Raw genomic sequence first — 24013 nt, 5'->3', positions numbered from 1 at the left:
AAGCCACTACCACAGTTAAATTTTCCCTTTATAAGAGTTGCTGTGGTCATGGTGTCTCTTCACAGCAATACTCAGATCGTGAGCATAGTAAATTTCTTGACAGATTTTGAGAAAAACTCCCAGAGTATGAACTGTGGGAACTGACATGAGATACTTCATGTGTAACTAGAAATGGATATGACTCCATCTATTGTGAGAGGAAAAAATTATAATATGCTGTGCACATGTGCATATAGAGTATAGTGTATGCATACAATGTTATAATAATCTGTGTACATGTGGATACAGGTAATTGTGTATGTATATAATGCTTGACAATACCAATGAGAGGGATGTATTTCAAGGAGCTTACAGTGGTAAAGAATAGTTCTTCACGTCATTTCCCATTTTCCCTAATTTCCTATTACAGCAAAGAGTTATAAAGTACTATTTCCCCACTTTCAAAGCATGATGGCTAATCTTGATTGACAACCTGACTACAGTAAGACTCAACTAAATCCACACTCCTGTGCACTCCTCTGAGGGATTTTCTTAATTAGATTATTTGAAGCAGAAAGACCCACCATAAATCAGGGCCACACCTTCTGGCGGTAGCCCATATCAAAGGACACAGAAGAAGGAAGTATTTCTTTTTGCCTGCTTTCCCTCACTCTTCCTAGCATGTTTTTCTATCCTGTTGCTATGTCCAGTATTAAATCCAGCTTCTTCAGGATCTAACGTAGTCTGAAAACCTGCATTTCTCTAGGAATCCTCCAGGCTCCAGCTCCTCACTGGGACTGCGAAGACATCCAGCCTTGTGAGTGAAACAACTAGTGATTCTTAGCCTTTCTGTCATGAGATAGACATTGGTGGACTATTCGGAGGCAGTCTATACTGTCTGGCAGTCTATTGCATCCTCCTTTAGTATATGTGTTCACTCTGTCACTTCTGTTCTTTAGAGAACTCCTGCTAGTACTCAAACTATCAGGGTAGAAACCAATTGCTGAATACATTATTTTGAACAAAAGAGAGCACAAAAGTTTGGTAGATACTTTTTATTTCTTCGTATGGATATTTAACTGGACATGTAAAATCAATTTTTATCATTTTCTTCCAAATAAAATTCCAGAACACTGCTGTTATCTCATAGTCTCAAAACTTTTGGAAAAGATTGACTTGAAAATTTAAGGCAGGAAATAGTTCAATAAAAGTTCTTCGTTTTGCCCAACAATGTATAGTTTTGTTGACACAATGATGGAATTTCCTTAAGAATTTTCTTCTACTGCCTCATTAAAAGTTCTTAAATCATAAGCAGCATTCTTTATCTGTTACTAGTTTCTACCAGTAATCTTTATTTTTAAGTATGAGTGAAAATGTATCTAAGGTTTTCTAAATTTGATGTAGTGTGCTTTCCTAATTCCTAAAAGAACAGACTAGTTGATTAGAAAATACTGAATGGCAACAGCACACAAAATGGCAATAAGTGCAAATCCTATCAGAAGAGTTAGAACAAAGGTATCATCACTCATTTCTGTCTTGTACTTTTCATTGTCATTGTGATTGCCTCTTCCTTTCCCCCCACTCCCTTTGCCATGCCCAGACTGATGCTTATAAGTTGACAAAAGTGAGCTGGAGCTATACGGCCCCCAGAGCTCTTGCACGCCATCAGAATTTTCATATTGGCGTCCGGCACAGACCTTGAAGCGATATCTTGAATTTGCAAGATAGTTGGAAAAGGAAAAGGTGGTATTCGGTCCTTTGTAAATCTAAAGGAAAAGGGATCAAATGAAAATTATAGTTTCTTTCTAATTAAAACTATGTTGTGCATTTTTTAACAAGAAAAACAAAAATTCATTAGTTTAATGAACATGTTCACAGCAAAAGTAAAATTTTACTCAGTGTTTTGGTGTAGGAGGTTTTTCTGTTTATGTGTTGCTTTCATTGGTTAATGAATAGAGAAACTGCTTTGGACCTGATAGGTAGGCAGAGAAGTCAGAACTGAATGCTGGGAAGAAGGGCAGAGTGAGAAACACCATGAATCTTCTGCCTGAGACAGATACTGGTTAGAATCTTGCTGGTAAGCCACAGTCACAGGCAATACACAGATTAATGGAAATGGGTTAAACTAATATGGAATAGCTAAAATTATGTTAGACTTAATGGCCAAGCAGTGTTTCAATGAATACAGTTTCTGTGTGGTTATTTCGGGTGTAAGCTAGCTGGGCAGCTGAGACAAACAAAGGGCCCCTCTCTCCTTGTAACAATTGGCACCTTCAACGTGATCAACTAACTCCATGTATTTCCAAATATTGTTTATTAATATTCTTTTACATTTAAAGGGGGATATGATATAGAGATGGATAATTTTCATTGATATAGATCTTTCTTTATTGATACAAATTTAAGGTCAATTTTGTTATATGTATATATATTTCTGATCTTGATTAAGGTATTGTGATTGTGTAGCTCATTTAAAAATGTAATGTATAATTAAGAAATATAGGTTAATAGATAATCATCTATAATAGTCAAGCTTATAGTCATGTTAGTTAGATTTTCTAGGTATGCATAGATATATTTCATATGGATAGGCATTCTTCATATCTTTCAAAGACTACAGAATGTGGCATTTAAAATGTTTTAATAACTTAGGGTTTTTCATGACAATGAGACACATCTGCTCCTGGTAGCACCAGCTACTTCAAGAGGAAGATGGACATCAAAGAGGCTCCTTATGGAGTTTGGTAGCCATTTGGGCAACAAACTGCTCTTGCCTGGATTGCTTCACTGGACATGCAGTACCCAGAGAGAGATGACTTCTGAACTTGCCTAAAGGAGAAATGGTCCTTCAGGGTTCCTGCTTTATGAAAGAGTCTGTGAGACATTCTGCAGGACACAGATGAAAGTAACTGAAAACTGCCAATATCGGCGGAACTGTCTTTGAAATTTCCTGCTTCATGGAAAAATTTGCTGGATACTATGGGTCAGTAGACTGAAGATAGATACCCCAATGTTATAGAAAAACTTTGGGTGATTGTAGAGGCAGTGAGATGTCTCTGTCAATTCTAGAGTTTTAGAAGTTGCTTTCAATGTACTTCCTGTTTACTTAGGTAATATTATATCCTTCTAGATTCTTTGATGGAGTTAAAGAATTTATAGTTATATTTCTCCTTAGTTATGATAAAAGATAAAGTAAATATAAGTATTATAACTGTAATTCTTATTTGATACCTATTTTGTTATATGTAATTTTACTATGTTAAAGTTAAAGCCTTCGTTTTGTTTAAACAGAAAAGGGGAAATGGTGTAGGAACATCTTCTGTTCATGTGTTGCTTTCACTGGTTAATGAATAAAGAAACCACTTTGGACTTGATAGGGCAGAACTTAGGTAGGCGGGGAAGATAGAACTGAATGCTGGGAAGAAGGGCAGAGTGAGAGATGCCATGGATCTTCTGCCTGAGACAGACGCTGGTTAGAAACTTGCTGGTAAGCCACAGTCATGTGGCAATACACAGACTAATGGAAATGGGTTAAAATAATATGTAGTTATATTAATAATATGTAGTATAACTACATATATAATAATATGTAGTTAATATGAGTTAGCTAAGAAGAAGTTAAAGCTAATGGTCAAGCAGTGTTTTAATGAATACAGTTTCTGTGTGGTTATTTTGGGTGTAAACTAGCCGGGCAGCTGGGACAAACAAAGGGCTCCTCTCTCCTTGTAACAGTGTTTCTATTAAATACTGAGGGGTTCAGTATTTATTAGATAATTATGTTAAATAAAGCATAAGAAAACCCTACAGCTGCTGAGATTTAATTATTTTATGTAAGTACTTGAATCTTGGATTGTGGTCAGTGGAATAAAGACACAATAAACAATTCAGAGGTGATAAGCTAATTAAATGAATAAACTAGATTATATACATAAATGTTACAGATGAGATAAAACTTTGGAATGAGATTTAATTACTTTAAACACCTTTAAAAATAACATACTACCCTTCAAAAGCTCTAACTTCAGATGGATATAGAACTACAATTGCTTTCAAGACAGGGTTTCTCTGTGTAGCCCTTGTTGTTCTGAAACTTGATTTGGAGACCAGACTGACCTAGAACTCACAGATCTGTCTGCCTCTGCCTCCCAAGTGCTGGTAATAAAGATGCACACTCCCACCAGCATACTACTTACAAAACAAACAAGACCTCGTAGAGCCCAGAATACCCTCAGACTTGCTATGTAACCAAAGAGTACCTTCATCCTCCTGTGTTTACCCGTCAAGTGCTGAGGCTACAATCGGGAGCTATCTATCGTGCCTGGCAGAATATTAGAGACTAAATGTGAAAGAATATACCTGTTCAGCTTTCTTTCCAATGACGACTTGAAGACAGTAAATAATGGGATCACCTTTAATCGGCTCCAAGGAATCCCATTTGATCTCACAACTGTTGCTTTTCAGTGGATGTAATTTAGGGGCTGGAAAAGGAAAGTTACATTTAAAAATTTCTAGTTTTTTCTACATGATGCCGAATACATCAAAATGACTCAAACCACACAATCATTATAAGCACATGTAGACCTAACATGAGAAATATGTAACCATATTTAAAAAGATATTTATGTATTTTGAGAGATGGTTTCTCTATGTAGCTATGCCTGACCTGGAACTTGCTACAAAGATTAGACTAGTCTTGTGCTGACAATAAAGGTGTACATTACCACACCCAACAGAACAGTACTTATTCTGAAATTACTTTGTTATACTATCAGGCATCATTATTGTATCAAAACCTTGATGAAGTTATCAATTAATAATGCATAATTAGATTTTCTATTAATATTTTTATAAATTTAAATGTTGTTTTTTCCTTCTAGAATAACCTGAATTGTGTTTATGTGGTATGTTTTACATTTAAAAACATTTTTATAAGGACAAGTAATTTTATTCGAGGGGTGCAACAACTGTGTGAGGTTGGAAGGAGTACACTATTCATTTCATGTTGTTAGTCTCTACATTTTAAGAAAATGGGGCTTAAACATATAGGGACATTAGTCAGGAAAAGAAGAAAGCATTATTGTCATCTAGGCAGAATTAATTTAATTTGAATGTGTTTCAGTTAGCATTCCACTGGAGAAGAATGGTTTCATATTAGTGATTGAACTTGGGGACTAGAGAGATGGCTCAGCAATTAACAGCATGGGCTGCTCTTCCAGAGGACACAGGTTTAATTCCCAGCACCTACATGGTAGCTCACAACTATCTGTTATTCCAATTTCAGGGGATCTGGCACACTCACACTGGCATACATGCAAGCAAAAACACCAATTCACATAAAATTAGTAAAAAGAAATAGTGATTGAACTCATGTGGAAAGATTGAATCAACCAAACATCACAACTGGGAGAGGGAAAAATAATCCTCAAACCTGGGACCTGCCACTTGGACTCATTGTTAGTGTGATACATAGCATTTTACTGTTTTGATTGTACCATGCCCCCAGACCTTAGCACAACTGACTCCATGATAGAAGAACCATTCAGGCTGTAAAACTCAGCATTACGACAGTACCACCTGCCAATACTAAAAACAAAGCCCTAACCCACCAAAGTGATAATTCTGGGAAAGTTTCTAAATGTACTAACCATGTTCTTTGGCTTCAGTAGTTCTGCTTCTAGGTAACTGTTCTTGTTAACTGTATGCCAATCCAGACCATGTTTGTTTGTTTGCTTGCTTTTTGCTTAAAAGCCCACCCTAAGAAAGGCTCAGTGCTACAGTAACATCCAAAACTCCTAGTGTAGTTTTGGACCTGCTAATAAATTCTTGCTATTGGCTTAAACCCCTGTTTGAACAGACTTCTCTGGTGGACATCCTACAGTACCGATAAAGAGCTTAAATTTATAGTTTTAGAAATAAAGTGATTAAAGTTAATATACTAATTTAGTTTTAGTCAGTATATACACACCCATCAATTGATAAATTTTTTCACGAGAAAACATTTGAGAAAATATAATGTGTAGCAATGAATGGATATGACAATGTGGGCAGCACACCATTATGAAAACCAGGACCTGTGTTTCACATGTGTATATGTATGAGTACAAGTGCGTGTTCTTGGTGTTCACAGAGATCTGACAGGGCATTTAATTTCCTGGAACTGGATTTACAGATTTTTGAAAACCACCAAATGGGTGCTGGAAACATAACCTGGGTCCTATGCAAGAGCAACCAGTGTTCTTAACTTTTGAGGCCTCTCTTCAGCTCCATGTTTTACTCTTAAATTTGCAGTGCTAAAATTAGATGATCTCTAAGATATTTGAAAAATATTGATTTTCAGAGTGTTACTAATCCTTAAAAATGTTTCTTTTTCTGAGACAGAGCTTCTCTGTGCAACAGTCCTGGCTATCCTGGAACTCAATTTGTATACCAGGCTGGCCTTGTACTCAAAGACCTGCATACCTCTGCCTCCCAAGTGCTGGAATAAAATTTTGTGTGTGCCACCACCACTAGACCTGAAGTCTTGATAAATCTTTTCATTGTTCCTTAATTATACAATTAAGCACTACTTTTTTATTATTCTATTAGTAAATTTAAAAATTACTATGGTATTTTAAGATTTAATTTAAATTTCAAATTATCTATTTATTTAATGTATGTGGATGACATATAATTATGTCTGCACTATGTGTGCACCTGGTACCTGTGGAAACCAGATGAAAGCATTGAATCTCCAGGAAGTATAGATAGAGATGGTTGTGAGCTGCCATGAAACACTAGGAATTGTACCTGGGTTCTTTGGAAGAGCATTCAGTGCTCCTAACCCCTGAAGCATCTATCTAGCCTCAAGACTTAATTTAATTTAAATTTTTTGTTTTTTGTGACATGGTGTCTCTGTGTAGGTCTGGATCCTGTCCTGAAATTTGCTCTGTAGACCAGTCCGGCCTTGAACTCACAGTGATCTGCTTGCTTCTGCCTCCTTGGGTGCTCAGATTAATGGCATGTGTCACTAGTGCTGGACTGTTTTTTAAATAATTGATTTATTATTATTTATTATTATTTTATAGGCATTTGCGTTTTGCCTGCATGTATGTCCACATAAGGGAGCCAGATACCCAGGAATGCAGTTACAGACAGTTGTGAGCTGCCATGTGGGTGCTGGAAATTGAACCCAGGTGCTGAGCAAATGGAGCCAGGGCTCTTAATTTAATTTTTAAATCAGTAAGGAAAGTAAGAGACTTTCTTATGGCGTTTTCATACATTTTGAGTTTGTTTCGGTTCCCCATCGGCTGTGCATCTCAGTTTCCTGCTCTATGTTACTACTTGTACTCCTCAACCTCCTGAATCCCCTTCTACTTTAATGTCATGTGTGTTTTATGCCCTTTCTACCCCTTTCCTTAGAGTCTCCCCTAGTCTTATGATTTCTACTTTCCTCACCTCTACCCATACTGACTCTCACCTAAATACATTTATATAAAATTTAGAAGTCAGAATTTCCATGAGAGAGTGCATGTGGCATTTGTCCTTCTGAGCCTTGCTGCCCCTCTTAACTTAGCATTTTCTAATTACTGCTTACATATGTGTGTCGAGGAAGCTCTAAGAAAATGTTCAGCGTCTGCGCGCATCATTTACCTTTAAGAGCACCAGGTGGGGTTTTTGTTGTCATGAAAGTGTAGACATCAGACTGTGGTCCCTCACCAGCTTCATTACATGCCTGGATTTTAAACTTGTATTGTGTATATTCACTCAATTTTTGCACTTTGTGAGTCAGATCAGGCCCGTGGTAAATGACAGAAAATCTGAGAGGAAAAAGATAAAGATTAGGGAAGCAATGTTATAATCAACAGTTGACCCCAAGAAAGTCAAACCAAGCCAGAAAGCGTGCAGGAGAATTGTCTGTCTTCTGTCAATCATGTTTAAATAAACGCTGATTGGCCAGGCAGGAAGTAAAGGCAGGTCAACACGACAGAAAATAGAGGCGGGTTGATGAGAACAGGAGTATTATGGGAAGCAGGAAGCTCCCTCTGCCAGTCCTCCCCAGATCACCGAAGAAACAGGATGTGACCTGCCCCACTGAAAAAGGTACTGAGCCATGTGGCTAACATAGATAAGAACAGTGGGTTAGTATAAGTTACAAGAGTTAATAAGAAGCCTGAACTAATGGGTCAATCAGTTTATATCTAATGTAGACTCTCTGTGTGATTTTCCTTGGGGTTAAATGGCTGCAGGAACAGGGCAGGACTGAAATCCCAACAAACAGGCCCTCATGTTACAAAAGGGAAAACAAACAAACAAAAAAGGCAAAAAGAAATCAAGTCACAAGATCAATACTGTCAGGGCGGCAAGTTTTCTCTCTTTGTTCCATAACTTCTGTTCTCTGGTACTTACATTGCATAAAGTAAAGGAAAACTGGTTAGGAAGAAGGGAAAATACACACCTTATCCATGGACAAGAATTGAAAGTATTATGTTTCACACAGCCACATGTTCTTTTCATGTCTACTTCATTCACTGAAACTACAGATTAAAACCTTTGTGTGTGTGTGTGTGTGTGTTTGTGTGTGTGTTTGTGTGTGTGTGAGAGAGAGAGACAGAGACAGACAGAGAGAGAGACAGAGACAGACAGAGAGAGAGAGAGAGAGAGAGAGAGAGAGAGAGAGAGAGAGAATGGCTGGGAAGATATAATAATTTAAAGTGTTCTAAATACAGTAGACATTAAATGGTAAAAGTGGTTACCTGCCAGATCGATCTTCCATTAGTAAGTTGTAGCTTATAATGTTAGCATGTGACTTTTTCCTTGAGACATTGCCCCATTTGAGTCTGAGACTCTGGTGTCCTTGGACCACACAATCAAGCTGTGGAGGCTCTGGTAGTATTGGTTTGGTTTTGCTTCTTATTGGTGGGCTAAAAGGACTTAGTCCATAATGATTAATAGCTTGAATTCTGATTCTAGAGGTAAAAATAAATTAAAATATATGAATTTATATTTAGTAGAGGGAATACTTTTCTTCATATAAGCCAACCCACTCTATCTCTATATAGAATGACTATTATACTGATTACAAAACAGGTTTCCATGATAGAACTACTATTGAAAACTACTGATGAGCAGAAATGGTTCTTACTAATATGAAATTTTGCCAATGAAGCAGAAATCTTTTCAAAAGAAATCTGAAGTGTATTAAATACACAAATGCAGGTCTGCTCAAAATTCTCAACATTCTTTCCATGTCCCCAAAGTAAGATATGAGTGACTTACCTGTATGTAGTATTAGGCTGTAGATTTTTCAGAACATACTCTGTTACTCTATCAACAGTCAAGATTTTTTTATCTCCATATTCAATGTTATATCCAGTGATGGGAGAGCCATGGCAGTCTGGCTCCTCCCATTGGATAGCTATGCAAGATGAGGACAGTTTGGCAGGAACTTTGTCTTCAACTTCTTGTAACATTGGAACTATGGCGGGTACAGTTCCTGGTGTAGTTACTTTTCCAGTTCCTCCAAACATTCCAACCCCAACTATATTGACAGCCTGAAAAGTACATGAAACATTTGTTAGCAATTCATTTTAATGATTTTCTGGGCATGAGCATTTTGTTGCATAATGAAACAGTGCGTCATAAACTCATATTCTAACAATTTGATTCTACATTGCAGAAATACATGTTGAAGTTTGTGTCCTTAGGAAGGTAAAGAATGCACATGAATGAAGGAAAGTCAGAAGTGTTATATGGACATTTTAGATAATTAATGCCCCACAAAACTCATCAATTATGACACTAAGCTTTTCTCCATTCTTCATGCTTGAGTTTTTATCTCTGTTAAATTCCCATCCAGTCAATCAGTTTCACTGATCTTGGGAAAGCACATAATATATAATCCCAAACTGAAAAAGTAATGTATACATATATTCTGTACCTACTTTCCTATGGGGACAATATTTTCAATAGTTACAGTTCAATACTACGTACCGCCAGGAAATCTCCATTGATAAAACCCACGGATGTTACTCGGAACTGTGTTTAGTTATTTGTGTGTGTACTTAAGTTTTAGTCAGTGATGATGGCCCCTTCAATACAAAGAAGTTTTATCACAGGATTCCATGTGCTCCTCTTCCAGCCACAGTATGTTCCAACTCTGCCCAATTTCTAACTCCTCAAAACCACTAACTGCTAGCTATTCATCATTACTACAAATTTCTTGTTTTCAGAATATCATATAAATATTATATAATGCAACATATAACTTTGATGCAGGCTCAGATTTTAGTTACTATCATAATCTTTCAGCTTTTATATATATTAATAATTTGCTCATTTTTATTACTGAACTGTGTGTCACAGTATAGATGTATCATAGTTTACTTAACCATACATCCATTGAAAGATATTGAGAAGATTTTAGTTTGACTCCTACAAATAAATGTAAGATGCTACTGTGCTCTTTTCTGGAAAGGCTATGATTCTCATTAGCAAAGTGTAAGTGACCAGTTTCCTTAGGAATCTGACAACACTTGGTGTTACCATTGATCCTTAGCTTAGGCATTCTGAAAGATACAGAACGGAATTTCCTTGTGCATTTCCCTAATAGTAAATGACTCTGAACATCTTTGCATGTGCTCACTTGCCCTTGCCCTTGTACATTATCTTCAGTCACCAATCTTTATTCATTTTCTTCTATCTATGTTTTTCGAGTCATGATTTCTCTGTGTATGTCTACTGTCCCAGAAGTCACCACACAGTCACCACTGGCCTCAAACTCATAGAGATTCACCTGCCTCTGCCTCCCTAATTGCTGAGATTAAAGGCATGTGCTATCATCACCAGGCCTGTATGCATTTTCTAATTGAGCTGCTTGAAATAACTCCTGAGTTCTGAGAGCCTTTATATAGTTTACGTGCTAGCCCTTTACAAGATATGAGAATGGCAAATATTATCTCCCAGCCAGTAAGTTCACGTTAATGCTTCTTAGAACATAGAAAAGTAAAAATTTGAGCTTCCCCCAGCTAATCCCTCTCTCCTGCTACGCCATCCCAGCTTTCTGCCTGGAACCCCTCCCCTCCCCTCTCCCTTTTTCGGGGCTTAAATTCCTCCATCTCAGCCGGGGTGGGCACCGCGGGTCGGGACAGGCGGTGAGTGCAAAGGGAAGGAAGTCCCTTTGTTCTAATAGCCTGCCTGCAGCAAGCTAAGGCTGCAGGCAAAGCGATTCCTGGATAGCAAGGGGGCACTAATCCAGTAGAAGAAGACCCAGCGGAGGGAAGAGCCATTGGAGAGCATCTGAAGGAAGAGATGGGCAGGCGCCAAGGCAAGAATTCCTCCAACAATCTGAAAAACAACATGAAAACACCAGATCCCAGCGATCTTACGACAGAAGAACTTGAACGCCCTATTCCGGAAGAAGTGGAAAACAGTGTCATTATGAAAGCAATAGACTCTCTTAAACAGGGTATGAATAACTCACTTAAAGAAATAGAAGAGAAATATAACAAAAAGATGGAAGAAATGAGTAAAGAAATGGAAGACAAATATAACAAAAAGTTTGAAGAAATGAGTAAATTCGTAAATGATACCCTGGGAAACCAAGAAAAAACAATCAAACAGGTAATGGAATCAGTTCAAGAATTGAAAACTGAAATGGAGGCAGTGAAGAAAACACAAACCGAGGGCCGGCTGGATATGGAAAATCTAGGTAAACGAACGGAGACTACAGAATCAAGCATAACCAATAGAATACAAGAGATAGAAGAACGAATCTCAGATTATGAAGACACCATAGAGAAAATAAACGCCCTGACCAAAGAAAACAGCAAATCCAACAAATTCTCATCACAAAACATTCAGGAAATATGGGACATAATAAAAAAAAAACAAATCTAAGAATAATAGGAGTAGAAGAAGGAGAAGAATTGCAGATCAAAGGTCCAGAAGATATATTCAACAAAATTATAGAAGAAAACTTTCCCATCCTAAAGAGTGATATTCCTATGAAGGTACAAGAAGCATACAGAACACCGAATGGACTGGATCAGAAAAAAAAATCCCCTCGCCATATAATAATCAAAACACAAAGCAGTCAGATTAAAGAAAGGATATTAAGAGCTGCAAAGGAAAAAGGTCAAGTAACCTATAAAGGTAAACCTATCAGACTTACACCAGACTTCTCTATAGAAACCATGAAAACCAGAAGGTCCTGGATAGAGGTACTGCAGAAACAAAGGGACCATGGATGCAAGTCCAGACTACTATACCCAGCCAAGCTTTCGTTCACTATCAACGGAGAAAACAAAATATTCCAGGATAAAAACAAATTTAAACAATACGTAACTACTAATCCAGCCTTACAGAGAATATTAGAAGGAAAATTACATCCCAAGGAATCCAACATTGCCAACACTGACTACAATAATTCAGACATCTAGCGACCTTTCACAACCACAATTCAAAGGAAAACACATACACTCTATTACCCCCCCCCCAAAATGACTGGAGTCAACAACCAATGGTCATTAATATCTCTTAATATCAATGGACTCAATTCACCTATAAAGAGGCACAGACTTAGAGATTGGATATGAAAACAGGATACAATATTCTGCTGTTTACAAGAAACACACCTCAACCACAAAGACAGACACCTACTCAGAGTAAAGGGTTGGGAAAAGGTTTTCCAAGCAAACGGACCTAAGAAACAAGCGGGTGTGGCCATTCTAATATCTAACAAAATCGACTTCAAACTAAAATCAATCAGAAGAGATGGAGATGGACATTTCATACTCATAACAGGAACAACTCATCAGGAAGAAGTCTCAATCCGGAATATCTATGCCCCTAATATAAAGGCACCCACATATGTAAAAGAAACTCTTCTAGAACTCAAGGCAGTCATCAAACCACAGACGCTAATAGTAGGAGACTTCAACACTCCTCTCTCACCAATGGACAGGTCAATCAGACAGAAACCAAACAGAGAATTAAGAGATTTATTGGAGGTATTGAATCAAATGGACTTAACAGACATCTATAGAACACTCCACCCAAATAGGAAAGAATATACCTTCTTCTCTGCAGTTCATGGAACCTTCTCGAAGATTGAACACATACTCGGTAACAAAGCAAACTTCCACAGATACAAAAAAATATTAGTAACCACCTGTGTCTTGTCAGATCACCATGGATTAAAATTAGAATTCAACAACAATGCTACCACAAGGAAGTCAACAAACTCATGGAAGTTGAACAGTCAACTACTAAATCACCCCTGGGTCAAGGACGAAATTAAGAAAGAAATTAAAGTCTTCCTTGAATTTAATGAAAACAAAGACACAACATACTCAAACCTATGGGACACTATGAAAGCAGTGCTAAGAGGAAAGTTCATAGCAATAGGTGCCCAAATAAAGAAAACGGAGAAAGCACACATTGGAGACCTAACAGCACACTTGAAAGCTCTAGAAAAAAAAGAAGCTGATTCACCCAGGAGGAGTAGAAGAGTGGAAATAATCAAACTGAGGACTGAAATCAACAAAATAGAAACAGAGAAAACAATCCAAAGAATCAATGAATCAAAAAGCTGGTTCTTGGAGAAAATCAGCAAGATTGACAAACCCCTATCCAAACTAATCAAACGGCAGAGAGAGCACATGCAAATTAATAGGATCAGAAATGAAAAGGGGGATATAACCACAGACACAGAGGAAATTTAGATAATCATTAGATCTTACTACGAAAGTTTATATGCCACAAAGTTGGAAAATGTAAAAGAAATGGACATTTTTTTAGATAAGTACCATATACCAAAGTTGAACCAAGAACAGGTGAACAATCTAAATAGACCTGTTAGTCGTGAATAATTAGAAGCTATTATCAGAAATCTCCCTGCCAAAAGAAGCCCAGGACCAGATGGTTTCAATGCAGAATTCTACCAGAACTTCCAGGAAGAGCTAATACCTATACTCCTTAATGTATTCCATAATATAGAAACAGAAGAGTCATTGCCAAACTCCTTTTATGAAGCTACAGTTACCTTAATACCAAAACCACACAAAGACACAACCAAGAAAGAGAATTACAGGCCAATCTCACTCATGAACATCGACGCGAAAACTCTCAATAAAATCCTGGCAAACCAAATCCAGGAACACATTAGAAAAATTATTCATTATGATCAAGTAGGCTTCATCCCAGAGATGCAGGGCTGGTTCAACATACGCAAATCTATCAATGTAATCCATCATATAAATAAACTGAAAGAAAAAAACCATATGATCATTTCATTGGATGCTGAAAAAGCATTTGACAAAATTCAACACCCATTTATGATAAAGGTGTTGGAGAGACTGGGGATACAAGGATCATACCTAAATATAATAAAAGCAATATACAGCAAGCCGACAGCTAATATCAAATTGAATGGAGAGAAACTCAAAGCCTTTCCACTAAAATCAGGAACACGACAAGGCTGTCCACTCTCTCCATACCTCTTCAATATAGTGCTTGAAGTTCTAGCAATAGCAATAAGACAACATAAGGAGATCAAGGGGATTCGAATTGGAAAGGATGAAGTTAAACTTTCGTTATTTGCTGACGATATGATAGTGTATATAAGTGACCCCAAAAACTCTACCAAAGAACTCCTACAGCTGATAAACACCTTTAGTAACGTGGCAGGATACAAGATCAACTCCACAAAATCAGTGGCCCTCCTATACACAAAGGATAAAGAAGCTGAGAGGGAAATCAGAGAAACGTCACCTTTCACGATAGCCACAAATAGCATAAAATATCTTGGGGTTACTCTAACCAAGGAAGTGAAAGACCTATTTGACAAAAACTTTAAGTCCTTGAAGAAAGAAATTGAGGAGGATACCAGAAAATGGAAAGATCTCCCTTGTTCTTGGATTGGGAGGATCAACATAGTAAAAATGGCAATTCTACCAAAAGCAATCTATAGATTCAATGCAATCCCCATCAAAATCCCATGAAACTTCTTCACAGACCTTGAGAAAACAATAATCAAGTTTATATTGAAAAACAAAAAACCCAGGATAGCCAAAACAATCTTATACAATATAGGAACTTCAGGAGGCATTACCATCCCTGACTTCAAATTCTATTACAGAGCTACAGTATTGAAAACAGCTTGGTATTGGCATAAGAACAGAGAAATCGACCTTTGGAATCGAATAGAAGACCCGGATATTAACCCACAAACCTATGAGCACCTAATTTTCGACAAGGGAGCTAAAGGTATACAATGGAAGAAGGAAAGCATCTTTAACAAATGGTGCTGGCATAACTGGATGTCAACCTGTAGAAGGATGAAAGTAGATCCATACCTATCACCATGCACAAAACTCAGGTCCAAATGAATTAAAGACATCAACAATAATCCGTCCACTTTGAACCTGATAGAAGAGAAAGTGGGAAGTAGTCTACAAGATATAGGCACAGGAGGCCTCTTCCTAAGTAGGACCCCAGCAGCACAGACAATAAGAGAAACAATGAATAAATGGGATCTACTGAAACTGAGAAGCTTCTGTAAAGCAAAGGACACTGTCAGTAAGACAAAAAGGCTGCCTTCTGACTGGGAGAAGATCTTCACCAACCCCTCATCAGACAAAGGTCTGATCTCCAAAATATACAAAGAACTCAAGAAACTAGGCACTAAAACTCTAATTAACCCAATTAAAAAATGGGGTACTGAACTGAACAGAGAATTCACAACAGATGAACTTCGAATGGCCAGAAGACACTTAAGGTCATGCTCAACCTCCTTAGCGATCAGGGAAATGCAAATCAAAACCACTTTGAGATACCATCTTACACCTGTCAGAATAGCTAAAGTCAAAAACACCAATGATAGCCTATGCTGGAGAGGATGTGGAATGAGGGGAACACTCATCCATTGTTGGTGGGAATGCAAACTTGTGCAGCCACTGTGGAAATCAGTGTGGCGGTTTCTCAGGAAACTGGGAGTCAACCTCCCTCAGGACCCAGCAATTCCACTTTTGGGAATATACCCTAGAGATTCCCTAGCATACTACAAAAGCATTTGTTCAACTATGTTCATAGCAGCACTATTTGTAATAGCCAGAACCTGGAAACAGCCTAGGTGCCCCTCAATAGAAGAATGGTTAAAAAAGGTGTGGAACATATACACATTAGAGTTTTACTCAGCGGTAAAAAATAATGACATCTTGAATTTTGCTTGCAAATGGATGGACATAGAAAACGCTTTACTGAGTGAGGTAAGCCAGACCCAAAAAGAGGATCACTGTATGTATTCACTCATAAGTGGATTCTAACCATAATTAAAAGTCTTTGAGCCTATTATTCGTGATCCTAGAGAAGCTAAATAAGAAGACGAACCTGATGAAGATTATTTAGCTATCCGCCAGGAGGTAGGAAACAGTCAAGAGTCCCAGGTAACCTTGGGTGCATGGGGGGTGGGGTGGGAGGGTTGTTGGAAGGGGAGAGGGATAGAGAGAAGGGAGTAGGGGAGGAATGGAGAAACTCGGTTGACCGGGATGGGGGGAAGCGAGGAAGGATGAATATGGGATCAGGGAAGAATATATTTCAACTAAGGGAGTCATTTTAGGGTTTACAGGAAACTTGATTATTTATGGGATCCCAGGTCCAAGGAGAGATCCCCAGATTGTTCTCTGGACAGAGGAGAGGGTGCCTGAACCGGCCTTGGCCCATAACCATACTGATGAATATTTTGCTTATCACCATAGATCCTTCATCTGGCGATGGATGGCAATACAGACGGAGACCCACACTGGAGCACCGGACTGAGCCCCCCAAGGTCCAAATGAGGAGCAGAAGGACGAAGAAAATGACGAAGGACTGCGAGGGATGCTATCACCCACTGATACAAGGGGTCGGATCTAATGAGAGTTTACCAAGGGCAGTTGGACTGCGACTGAACGAGCACGTGATCCAACCAGATTCTCTGAATGTGGCCGGAATCTCTGAATGTGGCTGGCCCGGAGTCTTTCTGAGAAGCCATTGACAATGACACTGGGACTAGTTTCCTCTGCATATACTGGATTTTTGGGATCTAGTCTGTTTGGATACTCACCTTCCTGGACCTGGAGGGAGGGGGGAGGAACTTTAACTTCCCACAGGGCAGGAAACCCTGACTGCCCTTAGGGACAAAGAGGGAGAAGGAGAGGGAGGGGGGGAGTGGGAGGGTGTTGGGAAGAGGGGCGTAAATGGAAACTTTTATAATTTAATAAAATTACTTTCAAAAAAAAAAGAAAAGTAAAAATTTTAAACTGAATAGCTCAAGCTTACCACTATTCCTTTTGTGGGCTATACTTTTGGTATCTAGTGCTTGCCTAGACATAGATCACATAGATTTTCTCATATATATGAGAAATATATATTTATATATTTACATTTTTAGTTTTGTTCTTTTTTATAAATTTATCACTTTTATTTATTTATTAGTAAAAGACAGATGCTTGCTATGTTGCCCAAGTTGGACCAAAACCTCAGGACTTAGTGGATCCTAGCATTTCACCTTTGAGTAATTGATACTACATGTATGTGCTTGGTGGTTTATGCTTTTATTTAGTGTTTTATGGTTTAATTTTGGAAAGGAAGATGTAGATTCAATGTTAATTTCTGTTTAAACTCTTTGAATAATTCTGCTGGAAATTCTAATTGTCTTTATTATACAGACACAAATTCTTTCATGACTCCAGGGCTACATACCACCTAGGCTGAGTTTCAGTGCTTTGTGATTTTTGAGAACTAATTTCACGTGTAGTGTTCATGTATTAAAGTGTTCTGAGTTTTTAAAAATAATGCTGTTCTATTTTGGAAATCAGTGATTTGTGTACATCCCTTTTTAGTGCAGATGAACCCATGGCGTCTTACACTGACCTCCCCAACCCCTCTACTGTTTTTATCCTTGTTAATTTTATAAGAAGTTTTTTCAGCTTTCTTGGTTTTTTTTTTTGCAATGAACCAATCATAATGTTTTTTGAATTTTACTATTGTTTTTTATTTGTTGATTTATGACTATATATTTCTTGTTTCTTCCCTTCTGGTTGCGTTTCGTTTATTTTGCCATTCTGTTCATTACCTGATGTAGAAACTTAAATTACTGAATCAAGTTCCATGGTAATATAAGCATCTAATATCTTGAGTTTTTTTCCTCAGTACTGTTTTAGTTCATTCCACTTATTTTGATATGGTGCATTTTGATATTCATCTGGTTCTGTGCATTTAATGTTTTTCTTTGAGATTTCAGCTTTAATCATGGAAATATGAAAGTGTATTATTTAATTTCTCTCTGATAAACATTTATGATGTCTTTTTGTATTGATTTATAATTTGATTCCACTTTGGACAAAAAACACTCAACATTAAACTTCTCAAATTAAATCTTATAGAGTGCCAGGCATGGTGGTACATACCTACAATTCCAGTATTATTTGGTAGAGACAGAAATATTAATAGTTCAAGGCTAATCTAGGATACATTGAAAGTCTGACTTTTTTAAAGAAAAAAACAACTGGGCGGTGGTGGTGCATGCCTTTAATCCCAGCACTTGAGAGGCAGAGGCAGGCAGATCTCTGTGAGTTTGAAGGTCTACAGAGCAAGTTCCAGGACAGTCAGGGCTACACAGAAAAACTCCATCTTGAACTCATAACCAACCCCCAACAAGAGATACCAAAATAAAGAAAAAGACAATGGTCTGACTGGCTGTAAAAATAAGACCTAGTTATATGCTGCTTATAAGTAACTCTCGCTTTTTTAAGAGAATATATATATATATATATAATATAAAAGGATAGAATAAGATTTTTGTGCAAATGTAATCTGAAGAAAAGCAGGAATAGCTATACCTATATCAGAAAATTAGCTTTCAATAAAAAGGATATGGAGAAACAGAGTGTCATTATTTATTGACTGATAAAGGGCTGCTGTGAAATTTTGGAGCACCTTTATATATAAAGTGATTTGTGATTAACCTAATTGGAGAGATCCCAATGCAGTAACAATTGGGTTCTTTAGCGTTTTATTTTTAGTAATAGACAGATGATTCTAAAAGAACATCAACAAAGGAAGAACAGAATTAAATTGTGTCCTAAAGCAAATGTGCCTAACAAACATCTGCATATTTTCCCACAAAATATTTATTTTTGTGATATGATCTTACTCATTGCCGTGATTTTGGTGAACAGGTATTCTTCCACAGAATTACACACACACCCTATTCATCCAATTAAGCAATATTTAAAATACTTAAAAACTCACTTCTTAATTATTTTTTTCCGTCTGGGAAAAGTGTATCACTATGTAGCCTGGGCTAACCTGAACCTTGGGATCCTCCTGCCTCCTTCTCCCAAGTGTTGGAATTCTAACTGTGAACCACCATGTTCAGCTTTGCCTGCTTTGTTTTTCTTTCTTTCATTTTGGTAGGGGTGAGTTGTGCTGAGTATGTATCCCAGGTGCTTTGCACATGCTAGTCAAGTGGCCTACTGTTAAGGCTCGCATACAGCCCTATGGTATTGTGATGGATTAAATTTTACAGAGAGCACATGTCAGATTATTTTAAGTTTGTACTTCCTCCTGCAAACTTTTAAGTTGCACATATTATTGTTCTAGTTTTTCGCAAAAAAATAAATAAATAAAAAACCAAAAAACCCGGATCACTTCCAGTTGGTATATGGGAAGCATTTATGCTAGAACTGACTTTTGAGGAACAAGACAGGCAAAGGGGCAGACTTTCCAGGTGGAGTCAATTTATTTAAAATAAAAATTCTATAGAGATTTTCTTAACTGTGATAACTGTCACTTAGAGAGCAAAAACATGCCTATCTTATTTTGAAGACAACTTCATTTTAACCTGAGGAGATCCCTTTTATTTAATTAAAGTGTAATTACATTCCTTCCCCCTCACTCTCTTCTCTCCAACCCTTCCTATGCTCTATTCCTTTCATATCCATGGCCTACAATTGTTTATTACTCACACACACACACACACACACAGAGAGAGAGAGAGATACACACATATATAAATGCAATACTAAATGCACTCAGAAGTTGCGTTTGTGTGTGTGTGTGTGTGTGTGTGTGTGTGTGTGTGTAACACTGACTGCTTGTGATTGCACTTAAGTGTCTCATACCTGGAAAAAAGTGTGTCTGCCTCTATAGGCAGTCTTTAATTGTCTGTACATCTAGGAGTGGGGACTATGGGATTTCCTTCATCTATGTTGGCATGCCAACTGTTATCCTTTTGCAAGTCTTGTTTAAGTAGCCACATTAGCACCTTCTTTTGTGCACCTGACAATTTTCAAGTTCCCAAAGGCAAAACCACTAATACCAATTCTACACATCCTAATTTGACAACACTATCCTCTCTAACTGATAAGGCCATTCAGCCTGTAAAATGCCCAGCTCACTGAATATCCTGTTCCACAAGTCCTATAAAAACCCTAGTCTGTAGAAGAGAAGTTTGCTCTATCATCCTCTCCTGATAAGAGCCCCCAGTTTTGAAAAAAATAAATGTGTCCTTGTCTTCCCTTCTTGATCTTTTGTCAGGCAGACTACATAGTATGGGACACAAGTTGTTGAAATAACTGCCTGACACCACCAACTGGTGCAGACCTCTCTCAAAGACACTTTCCCAGTATATGTCAATACTCAAATGCCCATTTTCTCCCTGTGGGGATATGGAGACTCAGACAGGTCATCCTTTGCCTCCTTGTGATACACAGCCTTATTCCTAGAACTCCTCTCTCCAAATAATGTTATCCTTGTAGTCCTTAAATCCTAGGATTCCCACCACCTAGTATATGACCTTCAGATGGTTTAACTCTTCAGTTTTTTCCCCATACCCAGTGGTCCTCATCCCTTATTGCCCCCTTTCTTCCTCCCTGCCCCCACACCATCAAAAACTCACTTTGCTCTCTTAATTTCACCATGTGCTTTTCACCATTGCCTCATTCACAGCATCTGTAACCAGGTTCTTCAAGTCAACTGCTATAAGTAAAGCCAACCTGTAGCCTATTTCCTTAAACAAACTGATGCTATACTGAAGAGGTGGCACCATAAGATTGATGGTAGCACTGTCATGGACCCTACTTGTTGGATTGCCATTGTAGAGTGTTATCATGAGAATATCAACTCCTTCCTTTCTCAGTGAGTGAAGGACATAAGCTTCCTCCTTCCTAAGACCACTCCTCACCAGGCAGAGCTCACTGCATTCTCAGGGGTCCTAAGCTCAGCCTGGAACACTGCCATCATCTTCTCTCATGACTCTCTGCACACCTATAACATAATTCATTCATTTCCCTAGATTTGGAGAGAATCAAATTTCCTTACAACAAAGACCAGCACTATCATCAATTAGAGGCTTTTCCCATCCTTCTTGAGGCATCCGCATTGCCACAAAGGGATGCTATAATCCTCTGCAAAGGCCGTAAGACAGACAAAGGCTTTATCAACCTGGGAAATTGACTGACCCATCACTGTGTTGTCCTAGCAGTCTAGGGCCAGAATATTCTCCATTATCTCTTTCCTTTGTACATATCACTTCTCTCCAAACCTCACCCTTTCACACAGGCAGAAAGCCAACCAGAGCTTGATTTTCAGGATTCTTTCTGGAACCTCACCAAAAGGCTCAGCTTGATATGCCTCATCTGCATCCTGGAGGAAAAGGAGAACTGATGGCATCCTCTCTTATCCTCTTCCTAGTCTGCCACTGCTCTTTCTACTCTCCCTCCCTTCAGACAGGGTTCCTTACTTGCATAGCTTAACCAGACTGTCTTACTCCCCACCAATACTGTGAGGTACCATAACTCCCCCCTGTTTTCCTCATGTTGGGACTGTGTTCACCTGTCCCTGGTGGCAGATTGGGCTTCCCTCCCCATATCTGCTTGAATTTCTTCAACAGGGGAACTACACTATACCCAATAGAAAAATCTAAAATTGAATATTTGCATGGGATGCCTGGAGTTGAGGCAAAGACTTCTGCAATCAGGTTAAAATGATTAATTTCCAGAGATATCTTACCTGTCCACAACTTCCTCAAACATCTCTTCAGGAGGCCATATCTATGGCCCTTTGCCTGGCCTGCTGAGTCACCATTGATGGCTTCTACTCCTCTCTCTACAACTCACCCTTATTATGCTTACTCCCTTCCAGTATATTAATCTCAATTCTCTCTGAAAAGACAGGGTCTTTCTAATAGTTCTTGCTGTCCTTGAATTCACTCTGTAGACCAGGCTGGCACTGAACTCACAGAGATACACCTGTCTCTGCTTCCAGAATGCTGGGATTAAAGGTGTGTTCTGCCAAGTTCAACCAATTAACATACCTCTTTCTTTTTAGTATGTTGAACTCCTTAAACCAACCAAACTGTCAAACTTTTAAGCGATTAAGAGACCAAAGCTTGATCCTACAGTTTCCAAGTAAGAGGTCAGCTTCCAAGGAAGAGGCCACTCTCCTAACTTTCCTTCCTCATGTCCTACTTTTCCCACCCCTATTCCCCTCTGTCCATCTCCATGTCCACCTGATATTTGATTCTTACCTACAATTTCTCTGAAATCCTAAAATTCTAAAACCCAACACCTTCAGCTTAACTGTGGATGTGTCCCCTTCAGACTCTCCTGCCATCCTTAGGTTGCCTGTCACAACCTTAGCCCTTGGACACTCCATCTTCTTCTGGTTCCCTGACTCTTAACATCAAATGTTAAGAAGCTTTTAACATTTAACTCAGGAAAGCTCTTCCAGATATCTTGCTTTGACCTTTCCTCTGCCTGGCATACACCATGGGCCTTTCTGAATTGGCACCTTCTATATCCACATGTGTCTCCTCTTAATTGAATAGGAAAATGTACTTGTTCATTTTTTGGTTCCTCACAATGTCACTTCTTTCGTATTGCTGTAGGAACTTCCTTAGCCAATAGCCTTTAAGATACTAGCCCACTTTGGGCATGGTCTCATGTACTATAAATGCAGACATAAAACATATATGGATTCCTTAGGTGCTGGATTCGGTTCCAGTTCCTATGCACACAGAGCACTACGGATCACTACATTTTCTGTGAGATTACCCCCTGATAAATTAAACCTTTGCTATACTCCATTCTGGGCTGATGTGGAACTTTTTTGTACTGCAACAGTTTGGTGCCTACATGGCCAGAGTCCATGCAATTACTGGGCCCTGTCCAGAAGATCTGTGAACTTCTACTCCTTCATAGCCAAATTACCCTTTCATAGCTGAACTACCCCTCTGGCAAGCAGCTGCACACTGTTTGGTTGGCCTACTGCTTGGCAACTTGGCAATTTTCTGCTGGTTCACCTGCATGGGGTGGTCCTACCTACTAAGCAGCTTTTTGTCAAAACTCCTCCACAGCTTCTTTGGCTTCTGCTATGCCTTCTCTAAATAGGCCTAACTCTGTCTTCAGGGGCAGGGGCTGCTCTGGCTTGTGTTCCCAGTTCATATCTGTGAGTGTCTGGCCCAAGCTCCCACCCGTATTATCACAGCTGGAAACTGCATGCAAGCTCTGGGTTCCTTGGTATTCTGCCCAATTCAAATTTTCTCCTTATATGGATTGCTGCTCTTGAGTAATTAACTAAATTTGTTAGTAATTTTTTGTCTCAGGTAATTCAGGACCTGCCTTACTGCTGCAACTGCGATACCTACTTGTCAATAAAGATCATTATACCTACAACAATTTTCTGAAAATTATAATGGAGGTAAGTTAATTTGATTAAAATAAATAAATAAATTGGAAAATTGTAAACAAACTCCATGATAATGGCAGAAAATATCACCATCTAGGAAGTTACCAACATTTTTGTTTCTGCTATGGATGGAATTCTGCAAGAGTTAAATGAGATAATATATATATACATATATATATATGTATGTATATATATATTGTGTGTGTAGGTTTATATATGTATATATACATATATAGAGAAGGTGATTATGGTGCTTAGCTTTTTTAATATTATATCCTTAAAGAAATGGTTAGGTACAGAGTCAAGAATGAGAAACTTTTAGGAAATC

The 24013-nt window shown here is 38.3% G+C and overlaps 1 protein-coding gene across 1 annotated transcript in view; it reads right to left on the bottom strand.

Moving 5' to 3' along the window:
- Positions 1 to 990: 990 nt before the first annotated feature.
- The window catches only part of LOC125389357 (fibronectin type III domain containing protein 3C1-like), a 58263-nt gene continuing 35240 nt past the window's right edge, over positions 991 to 24013 (bottom strand). The window contains exons 22-26 of the mRNA XM_087902900.1: positions 9235 to 9509; positions 8712 to 8924; positions 7609 to 7775; positions 4336 to 4457; positions 991 to 1745 (exon numbers count right to left, since the gene is read on the bottom strand). Of these exons, the coding sequence (XP_087759026.1) occupies positions 1413 to 1745; positions 4336 to 4457; positions 7609 to 7775; positions 8712 to 8924; positions 9235 to 9509 (1110 nt within the window). The 3' untranslated portion in view covers positions 991 to 1412. The remainder of the gene's footprint in view (positions 1746 to 4335; positions 4458 to 7608; positions 7776 to 8711; positions 8925 to 9234; positions 9510 to 24013) is intronic.

This window comes from Myodes glareolus, chromosome X (assembly GCF_982192425.1).
Source record: "Myodes glareolus chromosome X, mMyoGla1.1, whole genome shotgun sequence".
Classification (NCBI taxonomy): Eukaryota; Metazoa; Chordata; class Mammalia; order Rodentia; family Cricetidae; genus Myodes; species Myodes glareolus.
The sequence above is the reverse complement of the archived record's forward strand: the minus strand, read 5'-3'. Positions and strand labels throughout refer to the sequence as shown.